Below are 22,767 nucleotides of genomic sequence, written 5' to 3' on the forward strand. Positions count from 1 at the left end.
CTAGGGCCATATATCTATCCCAAAATTCCTCTGTCGGCCATTCCTGGTCTGCATCTGTCAGATATTCCTCTTTAATTACCTGTTCACATCAGGGGGTTCCCCTTGCACTGGGGTCATCTAGAAGTCAAAGCCTTGCTTCAATATTCACTATCAACTATGAAATGGCTTATAGATTTTACAGTTATTTATGAAGAGTGATGTAAAAGAATTAGGGGTGTACATACTTTGCGTCCACATTTGCGAGTGTTTGTGGATGAATTAGTTTTCGTATTGTGACAAGGCTGTTTTCTAATGTTGTAGCCCTGCCAGATACTCATCTCCTGTCTTTTCCAATGTGGGATCCTGATATAAAATCAGCAGGAATCTCAGAATAAACACTGGAAGAACCCTCCCGACACCTGCTTGAGGACACCACTGGTCGTTCTTCCACAGAACATTTATTTTAATACTTCAGAAGGGATTGTCCTTATTGACTGATGTTTTTAGCTCGGTTTATGGACCATGCGGGTTCTTTTCTGTGACTTAAGGATTTGGTTCAACTGCTTATTTTCGGCATCATACAATGCCTTCTCTTTAACAGTTCACTTTAATTCGGGTGTATTCTCCCACTGGGATGTTCTTCACGACATGGTTTGGATGGCGCGAAAGTAGCACGAAGAGTGACCATATCCACTGCGGCTTACGGAAAGACGTAGTTGTGATAGGTTGGGAATAAATCCAGAAAGGCGATTTCAAGAGGGACGATGGGCAAATGTGAATGAGAAATTAAGGCCATTAGAATTGAAATGAGGATTAATGTCAGGTGTGATCTTCACTCCCGATAATGAACAAGTCGTCTATGTATCGACCATACCAGACAATGTCGCACAATATGGAGTTGTCCATGCTGTGCAAATATTTACCAAGCCATGTAGATGTTGGTGATTTATGGGGAGAATTTGGCCCACCATCGATGCACGGGATATCTCAAGATGGAATTCCGAGTCACAAGAATATTGTTAGAATAAAAAAATCTGACAGTAATCATGATAAAATCCCAGAGATCAGGTCGCTGTATGTGTACAAAATCCATCCTGGTGATTATAAAGCCAAAGCATGCGATGTAGAGGTATATAGTGAGGTGACCTCAGCGCTCCCCCATCTGTACCCCTTTTGGTGTCCTGGTTGTGAGCCCAGGATGTTATTGACCATACCTAAAGCCTCTCATCACCCACAAGGTTACTCAGGTCATGTAGGGTCAGACTTCAGCGTGAGATAGGTGGAGCTGCTCGATGGCATTTTCTTGTTGATAAATGTCACTGTCTAGGATTCCTACGGTGCCGTCCTTGTCCACATGGCGGATAACCACAGCTTTCATATCTTTTAATGGAAACCTGTCATCAGGATTTGGCCCTATAAACTAAAGATATGGCTATAATGACGCTGTGATGCTGATCTAATATGGGACAGGACGTGGGGGCAGGGTCTTCTTCTCGTTCTCCACCCCCTCCAGCCTCCTCTGTTTCTTCTGCATGTCTCTGATTATTCAGTGACCTGCCTCCTTTTTTAAGTACAGCGCTGCCGCCGCCATCAGTGTGTTGGTGCGTGCACAGTGGGAGCCGGCGTCCTGTGTGCAGTCACCGGAGACGGCGTATGCGCAGATCGAGGAATCGTCTCTGAACTGAATCATCTGCAGAAGAAAAAGAGGAGGCTGGTGAGCGGTGGAGACCGAGAAGAAGACCCTCCCCCATGGCCCACCCCGAAGCACACAAGACCTAATTTTCTGAAAACTTCATAAGGTGAGTATTAAACAACCACTGAGCGGATCCCTTCACATCCAGGATCCTACTAATCCCCATCACAGCGCCATTATGACAGGTTTCCTTTAAGGTCCTACATCTCTTTTCTTTCCGCCTCGTTAAGCTTTTGTACTTTTTACATTATTCTTGTTGTTCTGTGCATGAAGGGAAACCAGTCGTTAATTGGCCAACGCATAAAATCTATTAAGACACGGAGGTCTAGAATTGATAGGATAAAAATCACGATTCAGTTAAATTATTCTACATCCCTCGTAAAGAAGGAAGAACGGCTGGCGTTGCCTGGATGACATGTATCCGCATGATCAGTTGGCGTACTAGAGGTAGCAACCTGTTCAGAAAAGAGAAAATGATGGTTTGGCTCAGAATAGCTATAACAAGCGAAGTGCGGGAACAGAAAAATCCCATAACCAACGTCCCAGGTAAATCCCAATCAAACTACTCAATAAATCCATCACGTCAGCACTAAGTGAGTACATAGAAAAATTTTAAATATTTTAAAATTTAACTTTTAATTACTAAATTTAAAAGACATAGATTCGAAGTACCACAATATTTCTACAAAGAACAAAAAAAATACAAATCCAGACCAACCGGACATATACAAACAAGTCCCAACCACAGCGGTGGCCACAAAGGACCAACAGACGTCATCACCTAATCTAGCAAGACCATGTACAGAGCAAATGTGCCTGACAATGGTCGGCTGGCCTTAGTTAGTCAAAAACTGCCTAACTGGTTGAGAATTCTTCCCGTATTGTATCGTACTGGTGAAGAAAATAATGGGACAATCTCACCAGTCTGTCGTATCCAAGAGTGAAGTCCTCGCTCATCAGTCACTGTTGTAAGGACTTGTCTGTACTTCAGGACTGGGTTAGGGGTTGAATAAGGCCCTGTCAGACTATACTGTCCCTGGTGTCCCCCAAAGACTCCCGCCCCTGACTAGGGCAAGCCACAGCTAGGTGTAAAAAATATATAAAACACAAACTCCAATGAGGAGTAGTGAATAGATGTGATAAAGCAACAGATTCTGATCCAATATATAAACCGTAACAAATGGATAGTGAAGATACCAAAAAGGCCAGAATGACCCCAAGGTATGGGCAACAATGTGGCCATGCCACAAGCAGATGATTTGATGACAAATATCAGTAGGGTACATTCATAATACAATAGTATACATAAGTCAAGAATACATGAACCCATGCAAAGGAAGTAGTATATATTACTAATGGAGACCTAAAGTCAAAGACCTACGGAAATAGTGGAAAAAGGTCCAACCTATAGTATGGCCGAAACAGTGGTGTTCCTAAAGGGTCAAAAGAATAGATCAAATAAGTGTATGAAATGGTTACCCATAATGGATGTGTCAGAATGCACGCAACACGCGTTTCTCATAGGTTTCCTCAGGGGGTTATCTCTGTCTTTATATTAATGGGGATAAAAGGTCCCTGCTCTACCATTTGGTTGTGGTCCCAAAGGTCTGACCCCCACCAATTTTATAAGTGATTGCCTATACATAATAACTTCTTTTCACTGAATAATCCCTTTAACTCTGTGTAGGGTGGTATAACCAAGTGGACCATGGCAGATCCAGAAACTACAGGTGGTCATGTGAAGGATGTCGACAAATTCGGAGTCAGTAATGCCTCTTGTAGCTTGGTCTCCTCACAAGAGGATATAGACTGTATAAGGAAGGATTGTAGGTTGTGTTGGATGGGGGGCTGGCATCATTAGAGGGTCATATGGGCTGCGTGCTTTCCACGGAGCATAGAATGCGTAAAGGTGAGGAATCTGTAGAGTGGGCCATTGTAGGAGGTTTATGTCATCGTAGGATGGCTGTAGATTGTCGGGTGATGGCAGTACACTGAATATATAAAGTCTACACACCACTGTTAAAATGTCAGGATTTTGTCATGTAAAATAAATCCTACTTAAGAAAAATAATTTCAGAACTTATTCCACCTTGTAATGTCTCCCATAATCTGTACAGATCCACTGAGAAACAAACTGAAATCTTTTTGAAGGAAAAATAACAAAATTTGAAATCATGTGTTTGCACAAGTTTGAGCACCTGTTATAGTTGGGGGAAATGTGTTCTGTCTGAGACCGAGGTGAGACTTTTTGGCCATAATTCCATGAGATGTAAAGCCAACACCAGTCATCACCAGAAGATCACCATCCCCACAGTGAATCATGGTGGAGGCAGCATTGTGCTCTGGGGCTGACTATGACTGAGGTTTTAGTCAAGAGGGAAAGATTTATCAATAGCTTAAATATCAGTTAGTTTCACATCAAAACCTTAAGCTCTTTGCTAAAAAGCTGAAGATGAGGAAGAATTTCACCTTTCAGCAATGACCCAAGAGACCTCCAAATCACCTAAAGAATGGCTTCACCAAAAGAAGTAGGAACGACCCAGCTCAAGAGCAGACCTGAACCCAAGGGACAAACTGTTGTGACACAGGACATTACACCACAATCCGACAGATGTGGAGCTGCTGCAAGGATGAGCTGGCAAAGACTGCCAATTCTAGATGTGCCGCGCTGATAGACCCCCACCCAAAAGGACTGAATGCTGTCAGAAATTCACAGGGGACTGCAGCAAAGTATTAATCTAAGGGTGTGCAGATTTATGCAACTGCATTAATTAACTTTTATATTTTTCTTTTCCACTCGAAGATGTCAGTTTGTACAGATTATAGGTGACATTAAAGGTGGGAAAAAAAGGTCTGAAATGATTCTTCTACATAACAAAAACCTGGAGTTTTACCAGGGACGTGTAGACTTTTTATATCCACTGTAGGTCGTGGAGTGTGAAGGTATAAAAATGGCGATTTCTTGTGGAGGTTGAAGGCATTGTAGGATGGCGGTTGTTTGTGGAGGGTGAAGGCGTCTTAGGATGGTGGCTGCTTGTGGAGGGTGAAGGCATCATAGGTTGGCAGTTGCTTGTGGAGGTTGAAGGCATCGTAGGATGGCGGCTGCTTGTGGAGGGTGAAGGCATCATAGGATGGCGGCTGCTTGTGGAGGGTGAAGACGTCATAGGGTGGCCGTTGCTTGTGGAAGTTGAAGGCGTCGTAGGATGGCGGCTGCTTGTGGAAGGTGAAAGCTTCGTAGGATGGTGGTTGCTTGTGGAGGTTGAAGGCGTCGTGGGATGGCGGCTGCTTTTGGAGGGTAAGGCGAAAGTGTTGGCACCTTTTGAAATTGTTCCAAAAATGAAGTTTTTCTCCCAGAACATTATTACAATTCCACATGTTTTGTTATACACAGGTTTATTTCCTTTGTGTGTGTTGGAACAACAGATAAAAACAGAGCAAAAAAAGCAAATTGGACGTAATCCCAAAAATGGGACAGACAAAATTGTTGGCACCCTCAACGTAATATTTGGTTGCACGCCCTTTGGAATAAATGACTGCCGTCAGTCGCTTCCTATAACCATCAACAAGCTTCTTCCACCTCTCAACTGGAATTTCGGACTACTCTTTTACAAGCTGCTCCAGGTCTCTCATATTTGAAGGCGCCTTTTCACAACAGCTGTTTTAAGATCTCTCCACAGGTGTTAAATGGGATTTAGATCTGGACTCATTGCTGCCACTTCAGAACTCTCCAGTGCTTTTTTCCATCCATTCCTGGGGGCTTCTTTAAGAATGTTTGGGGTCATTGTCCTGTTGGAAGACTTTGACCTAGGATGAAAACCCAGCTTTCTGATACTGGGCACTACATTGCCACTGAAAATCCTTTGGTAATCTTCAGACTTCATGATGCCTGGCACACCGTGCCAGAGGCAGAAAAACAACCCCAAAACATCTGTGATCCTCCACCATATCTGACTGTAGGTACTGTGTTCTTTCCTTTGTATGCCTCATTACATTTTCGGTAAATAGTAGAATGATGTGCTTTACCAAAAAGCTCTATCTTGGTTTCATCTGCCCACAAGACTCTTTCCCAGAAGGGTTTTGGCTTACACAAATACATTTTGGCAAATTGCAGTCTAGCTTTTTTATGTCTCTGTGTCAGCAATGGGGTCCTCCTGAGTCTCTTGCCATAGCGTTTCATTTCATTCAAATGGCAACAGACAGTTCACGCTGATACTGATGCACTCTGAATCTGCGAGACAGCTTGAATTTCTTTGGAACTTTATTCGGATCCACCAACCGGACTATCCTGCATTGCAACCTTTCATTAATCTCCAGGGAGATTAGCTACAGTGCCATGGGCTGTAAACTTCTTGATTATGTTACGCACTGTGGACAAAGAAACTTCAAGATCTCTGGAGATAGACTTGTAACTTTGAGATTGCTGATATTATTCAACAATTGTGGTTCCCAAGTCCTCAGACAGTCCTCTTCGCTTCTTTCTGTTCTCAATTCTGAGTGTGGAATGCACAGTCACACAATGCAAAGACTGAGTCAAATTCTCCCCCTTTTTTATCTGGTTTCAGGTGTGATTTTCATATTGCCTTCACCTCAGGTGAGTTTGAACGAGCATCACGAGCTTGACACATAGTTGTTTACCAACAATTTTGGAAAGGTGCCAACAATTTTGTCCAGCCCATTTTTGGGGTTTCGTGTGCAATTATGTCCAATTTTCATTTTTTTTCATTTTTTTTTTGTGTTGTTCCAATAAACACAAATGAAATAAACCTGTGTATAACAAAACATGTGGAATTGCAATAATTTTCTGGGGGAAATACTTCATTTTCTGGAACAACTTCAAGGGTGCCAACATGTTTGGCCATGACTGTAGGTCATGGTGACTGGACATGGGTTGTGTAGAGCTGGGGACACCAGAGAAAGGCATGAATTATAGGGAATGTTTTCTGGTGGGTGGAGATTCTCCAGCTGATGCTCTGTAATGATTTTATCCATATCGACTTATAAGCGATGCTGAACGAGATGCAACTGTCTCTGGATGGGACCCTGATATTCTTCTGTTGGAGAGTTGGACAGAATTCCTATTCACTTCTCCACTGACGGCAGAGCATGATGGGGCCCTGTTCTCAATATGGATTCATCTTCATTGGCGGGACCCTCCTCTACATAACTACTATGGCATTTTCTGTGGCTATGCCATAAATGTACGAGATGGAAATACCCCTTTTTAAGATGAGGATATGTAGTTTTGGTCTCTCAGTGGTCTGTGGTTGAGTGTCCATTGGGTGAATGTCTTAATGATGATGGTGATGTGTATACATAGTAATGTGTAGTTTTGGAGACCCCCTAACGTCTCTTCTTACCCCCCTCCTGTTCAGCTTAATCCTGCAGTATGAAGCCTCTGCCTTGTAACCTCTCCTGCCTTCGGACATTACCCTTACTTTTGAACATTTGCTCTAAGCTGCCGCATGTTTCCTCCCCTTCACTTTTCTCACCTTTTCTTACTTTTTCACCTCTCTGATTTCTTGTTGACTACTTCTGCGCCTTCTGTCTGACGTGTGTAGTCAAAGCCCCCCTTCCCTCTGATGTATCTCGTTGACAGCTCCTCCATAACCCCCCCCATTTCCCTGTGACGTGTCTCTTCAACCCCCCCTCGTTTGTCTCTGATGTCAGTTTTGTTGACCACTCCCCTCTGTCTTTTTGACTAACCACTCCCTCACCCCCTGCTTCCCTCTGACTCATCTAATTGATCCTGTCCTCTTCATAATGCCTCTTTAAGCTTGTCCCCCCATTCCTCTGACGTTGCTCGTTGAGCTTGTCGCACCCTCCCCTCCTTATTTCTCTGACACGGCTCGTTGAGCCAGTCCCTCTCCCGACATGTCTTGCCGAGCCTGTCCCTCCCCCAATTCTTGTGACATGTGTCGTCGAGCCTATCCACCCCGCTTCCTGTGACACGTGTCGTCGAGCCTTTCCACCCCGCTTCCTGTGACACATGTCGTCGAACCTGTCCACCTTGCTTCCTGTGATGCGTCTCGTCGAGCCTGTCCACCCCGCTTCCTGTGACACGTGTCGTCGAGCCTGTCCACCTTGCTTCCTGTGACACGTCTCGTCGAGCCTGTCCACCTTGCTTCCTGTGATGCGTCTCGTCGAGCCTGTCCACCCCGATTCCTGTGACGTGGCTAGTCGAGCCTGTCCACCCAGATTCCTGTGACGCGTCTCGTCGAGCCTGTCCACCCAGATTCCTGTGACGCGTCTCGTCGAGCCTGTCCACCCCGATTCCTGTGACTCGTCTTGTCGAGCCTGTCCGCCCCCATTTCTGTGACTCGTCTCGTCGAGCCTGTCCGCCCCCATTTCTGTGACGTGTCTCTTCGAACCTGTCCGCCCCCATTTCTGTGACGCGTCTCGTCGAGCTTGTCCGCCCTGATTCCTGTGACGCGTCTTTTCGAGCCTATCCGCCCCCATTTCTGTGACGTGTCTCGTCGAGCCTGTCCGCCCCGAATCCTGTGATGCGTCTCGTCGAGCTTGTCCGCCCTGATTCCTGTGATGCATCTCGTCGAGCCTGTCCGCCCCCATTTCTGTGATGCGTCTCGTCGATCCTGTCCGCCCCCATTTCTGTGACGCGTCTCGTCGATCCTGTCCGCCCCCATTTCTGTGACGCGTCTCGTCGATCCTGTCCGCCCCCATTTCTGTGACGCGTCTCGTCGATCCTGTCCGCCCCCATTTCTGTGACGCGTCTCGTCGAGCTTGTCCGCCCCCATTTCTGTGACTCGTCTCGTCGAGCTTGTCCGCCCTGATTTCTGTGACGCGTCTCGTCGAGCCTGTTTTCCCCCATTTCTGTGACGCGTCTCGTCGAGCCTGTCCACCCCGATTCCTGTGACGCGTCTCGTCGAGCCTGTCCACCCCGATTCCTGTGACGCGTCTCGTCGAGCCTGTCCACCCCGATTCCTGTGACGCGTCTCGTCGAGCCTGTCCACCCCGATTCCTGTGACGCGTCTCGTCGAGCCTGTCCACCCCGATTCCTGTGACGTGTCTTTTCGAGCCTGTCGACCCCCGATTCCTGTGACGAATCTGTTCGAGCCTGTCCACCCCGATTCCTGTGACGCGTCTCGTCGAGCCTGTCCGCCCCCATTTCTGTGACGCGTCTCGTCGAGCCTGTCCACCCCGATTCCTGTGACGTGTCTTTTCGAGCCTGTCGACCCCCCATTTCTGTGACGCGTCTCGTCGAGCCTGTCCGCCCCCATTTCTGTGACGCGTCTCGTCGAGCCTGTCCGCCCCCATTTCTGTGACTCGTCTCGTCGAGCCTGTCCGCCCCCATTTCTGTGACGCGTCTCGTCGAGCCTGTCCGCCCCCATTTCTGTGACACGTCTCGTCGAGCCTGTCCGCCCCCATTTCTGTGACGCGTCTCGTCGAGCCTGTCCGCCCCCATTTCTGTGACACGTCTCGTCGAGCCTGTCCGCCCCCATTTCTGTGACGCGTCTCGTCGAGCCTGTCCGCCCCCATTTCTGTGATGCGTCTCGTCGAGCTTGTCCGCCCCCATTTCTGTGACTCGTCTCGTCGAGCTTGTCTGCCCTGATTCCTGTGACGCGTCTGTTCGAGCCTGTCCGCCCCCATTTCTGTGACTCGTCTCGTCGAGCCTGTCCGCCCCCATTTCTGTGACGCGTCTCGTCGAGCCTGTCCGCCCCCATTTCTGTGACTCGTCTCGTCGAGCCTGTCCGCCCCCATTTCTGTGACTCGTCTCGTCGAGCCTGTCCGCCCCCATTTCTGTGACGCGTCTCGTCGAGCCTGTCCGCCCCCATTTCTGTGACGCGTCTCGTCGAGCCTGTCCGCCCCCATTCCTGTGACGCGTCACGTCGAGCCTGTCCGCCCCCATTCCTGTGACGCGTCACGTCGAGCCTGTCCGCCCCCATTCCTGTGACGCGTCTCGTCGAGCCTGTCCGCCCCCATTCCTGTGACGCGTCTCGTCGAGCCTGTCCGCCCCCATTCCTGTGACGCGGCTCGTCGAGCCTGTCCGCCCCGATTCCTGTGACGCGGCTCGTCGAGCCTGTCCGCCCCGATTCCTGTGACGCGGCTCGTCGAGCCTGTCCGCCCCGATTCCTGTGACGCGGCTCGTCGAGCCTGTCCGCCCCGATTCCTGTGACGCGGCTCGTCGAGCCTGTCCGCCCCGATTCCTGTGACGCGGCTCGTCGAGCCTGTCCGCCCCGATTCCTGTGACGCGGCTCGTCGAGCCTGTCCGCCCCGATTCCTGTGACGCGGCTCGTCGAGCCTGTCCGCCCCGATTCCTGTGACGCGGCTCGTCGAGCCTGTCCCCCCCGATTCCTGTGACGCGGCTCGTCGAGCCTGTCCCCCCCGATTCCTGTGACGCGGCTCGTCGAGCCTGTCCCCCCCGATTCCTGTGACGCGGCTCTTCGAGCCTGTCCACCCCGATTCCTGTGACGCGGCTCGTCGAGCCTGTCCACCCCGATTCCTGTGACGCGGCTCGTCGAGCCTGTCCACCCCGATTCCTGTGACGCGGCTCGTCGAGCCTGTCCCCCTCTCTCTGATGTATGTTGTGGAGCCCCTCTAATTTGTTTTGTGTGCTCTTATCCTCTTCCTCTTGTTTGCAATCCCGGTTACACATTTCTGCTTCCATGTTTCCACCTGACCATTATCTGCCAGTGTCTAGCATATGCATATGGATCTATATAGCCAGGACGTGTATCGCCCTCTCGAATGCTCCTCTCACTCCTGGCATGATGGTGGATTGTGCTTCAGTCGCTTCATGTATTTGGGGTCTTTCAGCTTCTACCCTTCTTTGGTTATCTGCTCATTAAAACAAGAGATGTATAGATTTCTCCCTCGAGCCAGTAATGATATCCAATGCGGACTCTACAGATTGCTGATCTGTGTGTTGGGTAAGGAATCCGCGGTGACCATCAGGTCCAGTATAGATTTCCAGTTAGTCACCCATATATTTATGATTACCCCAAATACTGCTTCGTCCTTCCCTCTGTCCTTTTGCCAGGGTAAGGGGGGGCGGGTTGTCCACCTCAGTTACTGTAAGATCTTCTGTTTTCTGTACTTTTTAGGCTTAATTACTGGGACACATCTACCCTTCCATCCACCCATCCCCAGCAGACGGGCCGCAGTCATATGCTGAGGACAGAACCAGGCTCTGTCTGCACCTCCCTCATCACCGCGAGATACAATCCCCCCTGAGAAACATCACTAAGATCGTGACCGCGAAGCTTAAACCATCGCCATGGTCCTTGTTATCCGGCTGTAACCCACATGGACAAACCTTCCCTAACCGCAGTGGTCAATCTGCTCTACACTGTCCGGCTGTCTCTGGTGCTTTTTCATTGGGCATCTTGGGTTTATGGGCCAATGGATAAATAAGTGTAGCCTCAGAGCCCACACCAGGCCGTGCCGCCCCTGGGTGTAGCTGGGGCTCCGTGTGTTACTCTCTAATGTGCTGTTCAGCTGTCCTCCACACACTTAAGCCTGAATTCCAGCAAAACCTTCCTCTAATATGTGTAGCCAGGGGACTCCACTCAGTTTTTTCAGTGTGTGGTCACTGGGTCTGTTCCCTGTATCACACACTGCTGGTCAGTGTTTTCTTAGTGTCCATCGTGATTTGTGATGTCCTCTATGATGGTAGTCTGGGTTGAGCAGCTCCTCCATGTTTTCACTCTTCCTTTTCTGGCTGCTGAACCTTCCAGAGTCCGGTAGTCAGAGGGGTCATTATTAGGTAGACGATAAATGGAAAGTTCTAGGTCTACTGGTCACAAGCGCTCATGCATGTGACCTACGGAGATGATGATGTGGATGAGTTACTTGTGAGCCATGATTCTGTAAGTGATCACCTGATGTCAGAAGTTCCCCCTGTAGAGTAGGACCGCGCCAGAGACTGCACTGTGTGAACCAGCCGCGAGCCCTTCTACACACTCTTCAGTTTCGCGGTACAAGTCCTGTGTTTCCTGACTGCGAGAAAAAAAAAAATGAAAAGTGCTTTGTGTGACCTAGCTGTAATGTGCAGGTATTAGATGAAGTGAACTAAAATCACCAGTCACACGGGAAATGTTCCTCCAGCTGGTTATGGACTATGCTCTGGCTGACACCTAATGTCACTGACGTCTCACTGGTCATCAAATCGATGCCCAGACAAGGACTGATGTGAATCGTTCCCCGGTCTTGCCCAAAACATGAGAAATATTAGACCGCAATCCATGACCATCAGAGACGTGCCCTTGCTCATTGTCAGGATCTATCTCTGATGGCTGTCATCAGCCAACAGGAGTGGCCAACTGTTCATCCATGAAGAGGGTCACCGAGCTTTTCGGCCCTCCATTATTCCGCACCCATTCTATAGGCCACGCCTGCAGTTATCCCGCACCCAGGCTATAGATCACGCCTGCAGTTATCCCGCACCCAGGCTATAGATCACGCCTGCAGTTATCCCACGCCCAGGCTATAGGCCACGCCTGCAGTTATCCCGCACCCAGGCTATAGACCACGCCTGCAGTTATCCCGCGCCCAGGCTATAGGCCACGCCTGCAGTTATCGCGCGCCCAGGCTATAGGTCACTCCTGCAGTCATCCCGCACCCAGGCTATAGGCCACGCCTGCAGTTATTCCACACCCAAGCTATAGGCCACGCCTGCCGTTATCCCGCGCCCAGGCTATAGGCCACGCCTGCAGTTATCCCACGCCCAGGCTATATGCCGCACAGGACGTTATCCTGCACCCAGGCTATAGGCCACACCCTCCATTATCCCGCACCCAGGCTATAGGTCATGCCCGCCTTTATCCTGCACCCAGGCTATAGGTAACGCCCGCCGTTATCCCGCGCCCAGGCTATAGGCCACTCCTGCAGTTATCCCGCACCCAGGCTATAGGTCACGCCTGCCGTTATCCCGCGCCCAGGCTATAGGTCACGCCTGCTTTTATCCCACGCCCAGGCTATAGGCCACTCCTGCAGTTATCCCGCACCCAGGCTATAGGTCACGCCTGCTGTTATCCCGCACCCAGGCTATAGGTCACTCCTGCCGTTATCCCACGCCCAGGCTATAGGCCACTCCTGCAGTTATCCCGCACCCAGGCTATAGGTCACGCCTGCTGTTATCCCGCACCCAGGCTATAGGTCACGCCCGCCGTTATCCCACGCCCAGGCTATAGACCGCACCTGACGTTATCCCGCGCCCTCCATTATCCCACGCCCAGGATATAGGCCACGCCTGCAGTTATCCCGCACCCAGGCTATAGGTCACGCCTGCTGTTATCCCGCGCCCAGGCTATAGGTCACGCCTGCCGTTATCCCGCGCCCAGGCTATAGGTCACCCCTGCCGTTATCCCGCACCCAGGCTATAGGTCACGCCCGCCGTTATCCCGCGCCCAGGCTATAGACCGCACCTGACGTTATCCCGCGCCCAGGCTATAGACCGCACCTGACGTTATCCCGCACCCAGTCTATAGGCCACTCCTGCCGTTATCCCACGCCCAGGCTATAGGTCACTCCTGCAGTTATCCCGCACCCAGGCTATAGGTCACGCCTGCTGTTATCCCGCACCCAGGCTATAGGTCACGCCCGCCGTTATCCCACGCCGCCCAGGCTATAGACCGCACCTGACGTTATCCCGCACCCAGGCTGTAGGCCACGCCTCCCGTTATCCCGCGCCCAGGCTATAGGTGACGCCTGCCGTTATCCCGCGCCCAGGCTATAGGTCACGCCTGCCGTTATCCCGCACCCAGGCTATAGGTCACGCCTGCCGTTATCCCGCACCCAGGCTATAGGTCACGCCTGCCGTTATCCCGCGCCCAGGCTATAGACCGCACCTGACGTTATCCCGCGGCCAGGCTATAGGTCACGCCTGCCGTTATCCCGCGCCCAGGCTATAGACCACATCTGACGTTATCCCGCACCTAGGCTATATGCCGCACCTGACGTTAGGCCGCGCCCGTCGTTATCCCGCGGCAGGCTATAGGCCGCTCCTGCTGTTGTCCCGTACCCAGGCTATGGGCCGCGCCTGCTGTTGTCCCGTACCCAGGCTATGGGCCGCGCCTGCTGTTGTCCCGTACCCAGGCTATGGGCCGCGCCTGCTGTTGTCCCGTACCCAGGCTATGGGCCGCGCCTGCTGTTGTCCCGTACCCAGGCTATGGGCCGCGCCTGCTGTTGTCCCGTACCCAGGCTATGGGCCGCGCCTGCTGTTGTCCCGTACCCAGGCTATGGGCCGCGCCTGCTGTTGTCCCGTACCCAGGCTATGGGCCGCGCCTGCTGTTGTCCCGTACCCAGGCTATGGGCCGCGCCTGCTGTTGTCCCGTACCCAGGCTATGGGCCGCGCCTGCTGTTGTCCCGTACCCAGGCTATGGGCCGCGCCTGCTGTTGTCCCGTACCCAGGCTATGGGCCGCGCCTGCTGTTGTCCCGTACCCAGGCTATGGGCCGCGCCTGCTGTTGTCCCGTACCCAGGCTATGGGCCGCGCCTGCTGTTGTCCCGTACCCAGGCTATGGGCCGCGCCTGCTGTTGTCCCGTACCCAGGCTATGGGCCGCGCCTGCTGTTGTCCCGTACCCAGGCTATGGGCCGCGCCTGCTGTTGTCCCGTACCCAGGCTATGGGCCGCGCCTGCTGTTGTCCCGTACCCAGGCTATGGGCCGCGCCTGCTGTTGTCCCGTACCCAGGCTATGGGCCGCGCCTGCTGTTGTCCCGTACCCAGGCTATGGGCCGCGCCTGCTGTTGTCCCGTACCCAGGCTATGGGCCGCGCCTGCTGTTGTCCCGTACCCAGGCTATGGGCCGCGCCTGCTGTTGTCCCGTACCCAGGCTATGGGCCGCGCCTGCTGTTGTCCCGTACCCAGGCTATGGGCCGCGCCTGCTGTTGTCCCGTACCCAGGCTATGGGCCGCGCCTGCTGTTGTCCCGTACCCAGGCTATGGGCCGCGCCTGCTGTTGTCCCGTACCCAGGCTATGGGCCGCGCCTGCTGTTGTCCCGTACCCAGGCTATGGGCCGCGCCTGCTGTTGTCCCGTACCCAGGCTATGGGCCGCGCCTGCTGTTGTCCCGTACCCAGGCTATGGGCCGCGCCTGCAGTTGTCCCGTACCCAGGCTATGGGCCGCGCCTGCAGTTGTCCCGTACCCAGGCTATGGGCCGCGCCTGCCGTTGTCCCGTACCCAGGCTATGGGCCGCGCCTGCCGTTGTCCCGTACCCAGGCTATGGGCCGCGCCTGCCGTTGTCCCGTACCCAGGCTATGGGCCGCGCCTGCCGTTGTCCCGTACCCAGGCTATGGGCCGCGCCTGCCGTTGTCCCGTACCCAGGCTATGGGCCGCGCCTGCCGTTGTCCCGTACCCAGGCTATGGGCCGCGCCTGCCGTTGTCCCGTACCCAGGCTATGGGCCGCGCCTGCCGTTGTCCCGTACCCAGGCTATGGGCCGCGCCTGCCGTTGTCCCGTACCCAGGCTATGGGCCGCGCCTGCCGTTGTCCCGTACCCAGGCTATGGGCCGCACCTGCCGTTGTCCCGTACCCAGGCTATGGGCCGCGCCTGCCGTTGTCCCGTACCCAGGCTATGGGCCGCGCCTGCCGTTGTCCCGCACCCAGCCTATAGACCGTGCCTGCCATTATCCTGCGCGCAGGCTGTAGGCCGCACCTGCTGTTGTCCCGCACCCAGCCTATAGACCGTGCCTGCCGTTATCCCACGCTGTTATCGGTGTCCTTTCTCCTTCACCTCTGTGCATCACTCATTGTTTCGGTGTTATACACTGTATGTATTTTGTTGTGCTGTCTCAGAATAACTTCACCAGGACACTAGCAGAGCACATTGGTCTTGCTCCCTTCCCTTTTCCACTCCTCCCTATAAGTTCTGAATGCGCCCTGTATATTCGAGATTGGCCTCCTGCCCTTGCATGTTCTCCATGCTCCTCTCCTGCACTCTCTCAGCATTATGCGGTCATCTCCTAGTACGCTTCAGACTCCTTGTGCCCTCTGCCCCCTCTTCTGCGCCCTCTGCCCTCTACACACCCCTTGCTTGATCTCCACATCTCCAGCATATTTCTAGTAAGATGAGGATGATATAAGTTATTAGCTATTTGTTTTCCTTGATTGCATTTGCGTCAATAAAGTACTATGGCTCAGCAGCCGACGTCAGAGACTTGATGCGGGCGAGAACCTTGCTGAATCCAACAGTTCTTTGGGGTCATAAAGTAGAATCTAAACAGGAAAGATGCTTTCAATGATGGGAGTGATTGCTCCATGTCCCACTTGAGTCCTTCGTAGATGCCCTTGGTTTGCTCTTTGGTGAGGAACACTTCTTCAGTACTGGTTTGTCATTAGTTGAGAATTTCCCGATCTGCTAACATTCCCCATTGGGATGTGATGGGGGGATGCGGACATGTCAGTAGCGTGGACCCTGTACACACAGAACATATGGACCCTCCTCAGTAATCCCGGATGATGGAGTGGTCATGTTATTTTTTGTGATTTCTGATTGTGAAGCTCCGGTGCAGTACGGGCCGGAAACATCTATAAACGGTACAATTATTCTTCTGTACATTGCAGTCGGAACGCTAGGATTTTGTTTTCACCTTTGATCAGTGGTGGTCTCGCATCTGGTACTCCCACCGATCTGAAGAATGAAGGCGATGGTGTAGCACCTTAACACTGCGCTAGGAACCCCTTAAAAAAAAGTGTCGCCCGTTTTCAAGATGGCAATAGTCCAATAAACCTCGGACAGACAACTGGAGTACAACAATGGAGGTGTTTATCCCCAGGAGAGTGGAAATCAGGAGTCGTAATAACCTGCAGCAGTGAGCCGGGATTGTTGAGGCCCTCCTTGCCCATGGATATGGGACACCTATATATGATGGGGGTCCTGATGACCCAGCGCCAGAGAAATGGGCCATGGTCTTTGTTTAAATCTGCGGAGGAAATGATAAATTGCACTTGTTCTGTATTTATGTGCATGATTATCGGGACGGCCATCTTACTCTGAGCAGCAAAGTCAGAAAATGACTCATTGACTTCCATGAGGGATTGTTTGCATGGGGTGTCACTATGCAAGGATAGGCCAGTTGTGAGCGATGGCCACCACCTGCCCACTTCTGTAGGATAATGTAGAGCGGTTGTGACCTGTGCGAGGAGAAGGCGAGCTGTGACTATCGACCTCGGTGGGAGAGTGATGTGCGCATGCTCTGTGTCACTGCCAGGAAGGACCATGATCATCATGTATTCTTTTTTAGGATTGAGCATACTCTGTGACCTGTGCAGAGATTACTGAGCAGAGAGGGGAAGAAAGTGGGCAGTGTCAATGGCATTGAATTCTGGGGGAGAGTGTTGTGTGCATGCTCTGTCATCTGGGCGGAGGTCACTATGCAGAGAGGGCAAAGGCGGAGTCTGTGTGGTATCAGACATTGTATCGCAGCCCTCTTATAATAACGAGATGGCAGCGAAGAAGAGAAAGTGTGGAAACTGCAGGATTCCTCATTGATCGTGACACAGAAGACATTGTGTAAGATTTGATAGAGACACTGAGTGATAATGTGACGTTATCATGGCTGTCCTCACCAGCGGGCGCCGGCTACTCAAATAAATGCTAGAAATGTTCTGGGTGTTTGTTCTTCTTCTGTTCTCTGCCCAAGAAGCATCTCAGAGGCAGCAGAATTGCAGGACGGCAGTGATACGCATGGTGTCCGGTGCGTCATGTTACATAATGGCAGCGATACGTGTGGTGTCCGGTGTGTGATGTTACATAATCGCAGCGATACGTGTGGTGACTGCTGTGGAATGTTACAGGACGGCAGTGATAATTGTGGTGTCTGGTGTGGGATGTTACAGGACGGCAGTGATAATTGTGGTGTCCGGTGTGTGATGTTACAGGACGGCAGTGATACGCGTGGTGTCCGGTGTGTGATGTTACAGGACGGCAGTGATACGCGTGGTGTCCGGTGTGTGATGCTACAGGACGGCAGCGATACCCGTGGTGTCCGGTGTGTGATGCTACAGGACGGCAGCGATACCCGTGGTGTCCTGTGTGTGATGTTACAGGACGGCAGCGATACCCGTGGTGTCCGGTGTGTGATGTTACAGGACGGCAGTGATACGCGTGGTGTCCGGTGTGTGATGCTACAGGACGGCAGCGATACCCGTGGTGTCCGGTGTGTGATGCTACAGGACGGCAGCGATACCCGTGGTGTCCTGTGTGTGATGTTACAGGACGGCAGCGATACCCGTGGTGTCCGGTGTGTGATGTTACAGGACGGCAGTGATACCCGTGGTGTCCGGTGTGTGATGTTACAGGACGGCAGCGATACCCGTGGTGTCCTGTGTGTGATGTTACAGGACGGCAGCGATACCCGTGGTGTCCGGTGTGTGATGTTACAGGACTGCAGTGATACGCGTGGTGTCTGGTGTGGGATGTTACAGAACGGCAGCGATAAGCGTGGTGTCTGATGTTACAGGACGGCAGCGATACCTGTGGTGTCCGGTGTGTGATGTTACAGGACGGCAGCTATACCCGTGGTGTCCAGTGCGTGATGTTACAGGACGGCAGCGATAGTTGTGGTGTCCGGTGTGTGATGTTACAGGACGGCAGTGATACCTGTGGTGTCCGGTGTGTGATGTTACAGGACGGCAGCGATACGTGTGGTGACTGGTGTGTGATGTTACAGGATGGCAGCGATATGTGTGGTGTCTGGTGTGGGATGTTACAGGACGGCAGCCATACGCGTGGTGTCTGATGTTACAGGACGGCAGCGATACCCGTGGTGTCCGGTGTGTGATGTTACAGGACGGCAGCGATACGTGTGGTGTCTGGTGTGGGATGTTACAGGACGGCAGCCATACGCGTGGTGTCTGATGTTACAGGACGGCAGCGATACCCGTGGTGTCCGGTGTGTGATGTTACAGGACGGCAGCGATACGTGTGGTGACTGGTGTGTGATGCTACAGGACGGCAGCGATATGTGTGGTGTCTGGTGTGTGATGTTACAGGACGGCAGCGATACGTGTGGTGTCTGGTGTGGGATGTTACAGGACGGCAGCCATACGCGTGGTGTCTGATGTTACAGGACGGCAGCGATACCCGTGGTGTCCGGTGTGTGATGTTACAGGACGGCAGCGATACGTGTGGTGACTGGTGTGTGATGCTACAGGACGGCAGCGATACGTGTGGTGACTGGTGTGTGATGTTACAGGATGGCAGCGATACCTGTGGTGTCCGGTGTGTGATGTTACAGGACGGCAGCGATATGTGTGGTGTCTGGTGTGGGATGTTACAGGACGGCAGCCATATGCGTGGTGTCTGATGTTACAGGACGGCAGCGATACCCGTGGTGTCCGGTATGTGATGTTACAGGATGGCAGCGATACCTGTGGTGTCCGGTGTGTGATGTTACAGGACGGCAGCGATACGTGTGGTGTCTGGTGTGGGATGTTACAGGACGGCAGCCATACGCGTGGTGTCTGATGTTACAGGACGGCAGCGATACCCGTGGTGTCCGGTGTGTGATGTTACAGGACGGCAGCGATACGTGTGGTGACTGGTGTGGGATGTTACAGGACGGCAGTGATACGCGTGGTGACTGGTGTGGGATGTTACAGGACGGCAGCGATACCCGTGGTGTCCGGTGTGTGATGTTACAGGACGGCAGCGATATGTGTGGTGACTGGTGTGGGATGTTACAGGACGGCAGTGATACGCGTGGTGACTGGTGTGGGATGTTACAGGACGGCAGCGATACCCGTGGTGTCCGGTGTGTGATGTTACAGGACGGCAGCGATACCCGTGGTGTCCGGTGTGTGATGTTACAGGACGGCAGTGATACGCGTGGTGTCCGGTGTGTGATGTTACAGGACGGCAGCGATACCCGTGGTGTCCGGTGTGTGATGTTACAGGACGGCAGCGATACGTGTGGTGTCCGGTGTGTGATGTTACAGAACGGCAGTGATACGTGTGGTGTCCGGTGTGTGATGTTACAGGACGGCAGCGATACCCGTGGTGTCCGGTGTGTGATGTTACAGGACGGCAGCGATACCCGTGGTGTCCGGTGTGTGATGTTACAGGACGGCAGTGATGCATGTGGTGTCTGGTGTGTGATGTTACATGACTGCAGTGATACCTGTGGTGTCCGGTGTGTGATGTTACAGGACGGCAGTGATACATGTGGTGTCCGGTATGTGATGTTACAGGACGGCAGCGATACTTGTGGTGTCCGGTGTGTGATGTTACAGGACGGCAGTGATACGTGTGGTGTCCGGTATGTGATGTTACAGGACGGCAGTGATACTTGTGGTGTCCGGTGTGTGATGTTACAGGACGGCAGTGATACATGTGGTGTCCGGTATGTGATGTTACAGGACGGCAGCGATACTTGTGGTGTCCGGTGTGTGATGTTACAGGACGGCAGTGATACATGTGGTGTCCGGTGTGTGATGTTACAGGACGGCAGTGATACGTGTGGTGTCCGGTATGTGATGTTACAGGACGGCAGTGATACATGTGGTGTCCGGTGTGTGATGTTACAGGACGGCAGCGATACTTGTGGTGTCCGGTGTGTGATGTTACAGGACGGCAGTGATACATGTGGTGTCCGGTGTGTGATGTTACAGGACGGCAGTGATACGTGTGGTGTCCGGTGTGTGATGTTACATGACTGCAGTGATACCCGTGGTGTCCGGTGTGTGATGTTACATGACGGCAGTGATACTTGTGGTGTCCGATGTGTGATGTTACATGACTGCAGTGATATTTGTGGTGTCTGGTGTGTGATGTTACAGGACGGCAGCGATACTTGTGGTGTCTGGTGTGTGATGTTACAGGACGGCAGTGATACATGTGGTGTCCGGTGTGTGATGTTACAGGACGGCAGCGATGCGCGTGGTGTCTGTTGTGTGATGTTATGGGACGGCAGTGATACATGTGGTGTCCGATGCGTGATGTTACAGGACGGCAGCGATGCGCGTGGTGTCAGATATGTTTTTTCTTATAGGACGGAAGTGGAACACTCAGACGCTCAGGGTCTCTCGGTAAGATCCGTGATGTCTTGCGGAGGAGCAGTGAAATGCTGGTGAAGAAGCTACAAGGGGCGACTCCTCCGGAACCAAGAAATACAAAGTAATTACCACAATGTGATACAAAGCCAGTACCACCCACACCACCCACTGGGGGCTCAGTACCACCCACACCACCTACTGAGGGATCTACCACCCACTGAGTGATCAGTACCACGCACACCAACCACTGAACACTCAGTACCATGCACATCACCCACTTAGCACTCAGTACCACCCACACCACCCACTGAGGGCTCAGTTCCACTCCAATCACCCACTCAGGGCTCATTACCACGCACACCACCCACTGAGGGCTCAGCACCACCCACTGAGGGCTCAGCACCACCCACTGAGGGCTCAGCACCACCCACTGTGGGCTCAGCACCACCCACCACCCACTGAGGGCTCACCACCACCCACTGAGGGCTCACCACTCACTGAGGGCTTAGTACCACGCACACCACACTCTGTGTCACGTGCTTAGTGCCACGTGTTGAGGGATCAAACCGCACAATTAGTACCTTGTGGTCTGTACTACGTGTACTGTTAACTTTTTACCACCACCACTCATACTGCATGCCCAGTACCATGTGCATCCCTTGCTCACAGGTATAGTACCACGTGCACCGCATCTTCACAGGTATAGTACCACGTGCATCGCATGTTCACAGGTTTAGTACCACGTGCATTGCATGCTCACAGGTTTAGTACTACGTGCACTGCATGCTCACAGGTATAGTAACGTGCATATCACACACAGGAATAGTAACATGTATATAGCGCACACAGGAATAGCATGAGACTGCAGAATAGAGAGAAACACTGCTTGGTTTTGTTGCGTTCGGTCTCAGCTCTTCTCTGTTCTCTTGCAGTATGAAGCGCGCGGCCTCCCTGAACTATCTCAATAAATCCAGCGACGAGACTTTCCGGGTAAGTAGTATCCCTGTGGTGTCTCCTCAGTGTCCCATCATGTCTGCTTCCAGAGCGCACGTCATATCTGTTTTCTGGACTTTCCTTTGTGAGAGACTTCATAAATCCTCTTTTTGTGTTCAGGTCTCTCAGAATCTTCTCTCTGAAACCCGAGGATTGAGCGCCAGTAACATAGATCTGTCATCGCACAGCTAATGCTGAGGACCCTACATGCCCAGAATAAAGAACACATCGCTCTCACCCAGACTGTAATATAGTCCGAAAATAAAAGCCCCCAATGACGTGGAGGAATACAGATCAGATTATAGGAATTAGCTGACTGCGGAGATTCAAACCCCCCAAAGACAGTGGCCTCCTTACCCAGTGACCCCAGAATCACTCCATCTCATGCAAATAACCACACCACAATAATTCTCAATCCTGCCCTAATGTAATAAACCAGGACAGCTGGCCTAATGGACATGCTCTCTAAGAATACAACACATCTCTATGCTGCTGCAGCCCCCTAATGGAGCCCTATAACAGTGAGGTGACACTACGCATCACCCTCTCATCACAGAATAAATCTACTGACCCCCATTACGGTGTCCTGTCATCACAGAATAACACTACACCCATTACTGCGCCCTATCATCATGGAATAACACTACCCCCATTACTGTACCCTATCATCATGGAATAACACTACCCCCATTACTGTGCCCTATCATCACAGAATAACACTACCCCCATCACTGTGCCCTATCATCACAGAATAACACTACCCCCATCACTGTGCCCTATCATCACAGAATAACACTACCCTCATCACTGTGCCCTATCATCACAGAATAACACTACCCCCATCACTGTGCCCTATCATCACAGAATAACACTACCCCCATCACTGTGCCCTATCATCACAGAATAACACTACCCCCATCACTGTGCCCTATCATCACAGAATAACACTACCCCCATCACTGTGCCCTATCATCACAGAATAACACTACCCCCATCACTGTGCCCTATCATCACAGAATAACACTACCCCCATCACTGTGCCCTATCATCACAGAATAACACTACCCCCATCACTGTGCCCTATCATCACAGAATAACACTACCCCCATCACTGTGCCCTATCATCACAGAATAACACTACCCCCATCACTGTGCCCT

The 22,767-nt window shown here is 52.1% G+C and overlaps 1 protein-coding gene across 3 annotated transcripts in view; it reads left to right on the plus strand.

The window, feature by feature from the left end:
- Positions 1–22,414, plus strand: part of LOC141257245 (kinesin light chain 1-like) — a 78,170-nt gene extending 55,756 nt beyond the window's left edge. Inside the window, exons 13-15 of one of the 3 annotated variants that reach the window (XM_073671575.1) lie at positions 20,613–20,737; positions 21,549–21,606; positions 21,730–22,413. In XM_073671575.1, coding sequence (XP_073527676.1) covers positions 20,613–20,737; positions 21,549–21,606; positions 21,730–21,801 — 255 coding nt within the window. In that variant the 3' untranslated portion in view covers positions 21,802–22,413. Of the gene's footprint in view, positions 1–10,731; positions 13,706–20,612; positions 20,738–21,548; positions 21,607–21,729 lie in introns of those variants that run through there. The other 2 variants (XM_073671578.1, XM_073671577.1) reach the window with 2 other exon arrangements.
- The last annotated feature ends 353 nt before the right edge of the window (positions 22,415–22,767 follow it).

Source organism: Phyllobates terribilis, unplaced genomic scaffold (assembly GCF_046119375.1).
Source record: "Phyllobates terribilis strain yellow unplaced genomic scaffold, ASM4611937v1 Scaffold_3__8_contigs__length_932513732, whole genome shotgun sequence".
Taxonomy (NCBI): domain Eukaryota; kingdom Metazoa; phylum Chordata; class Amphibia; order Anura; family Dendrobatidae; genus Phyllobates; species Phyllobates terribilis.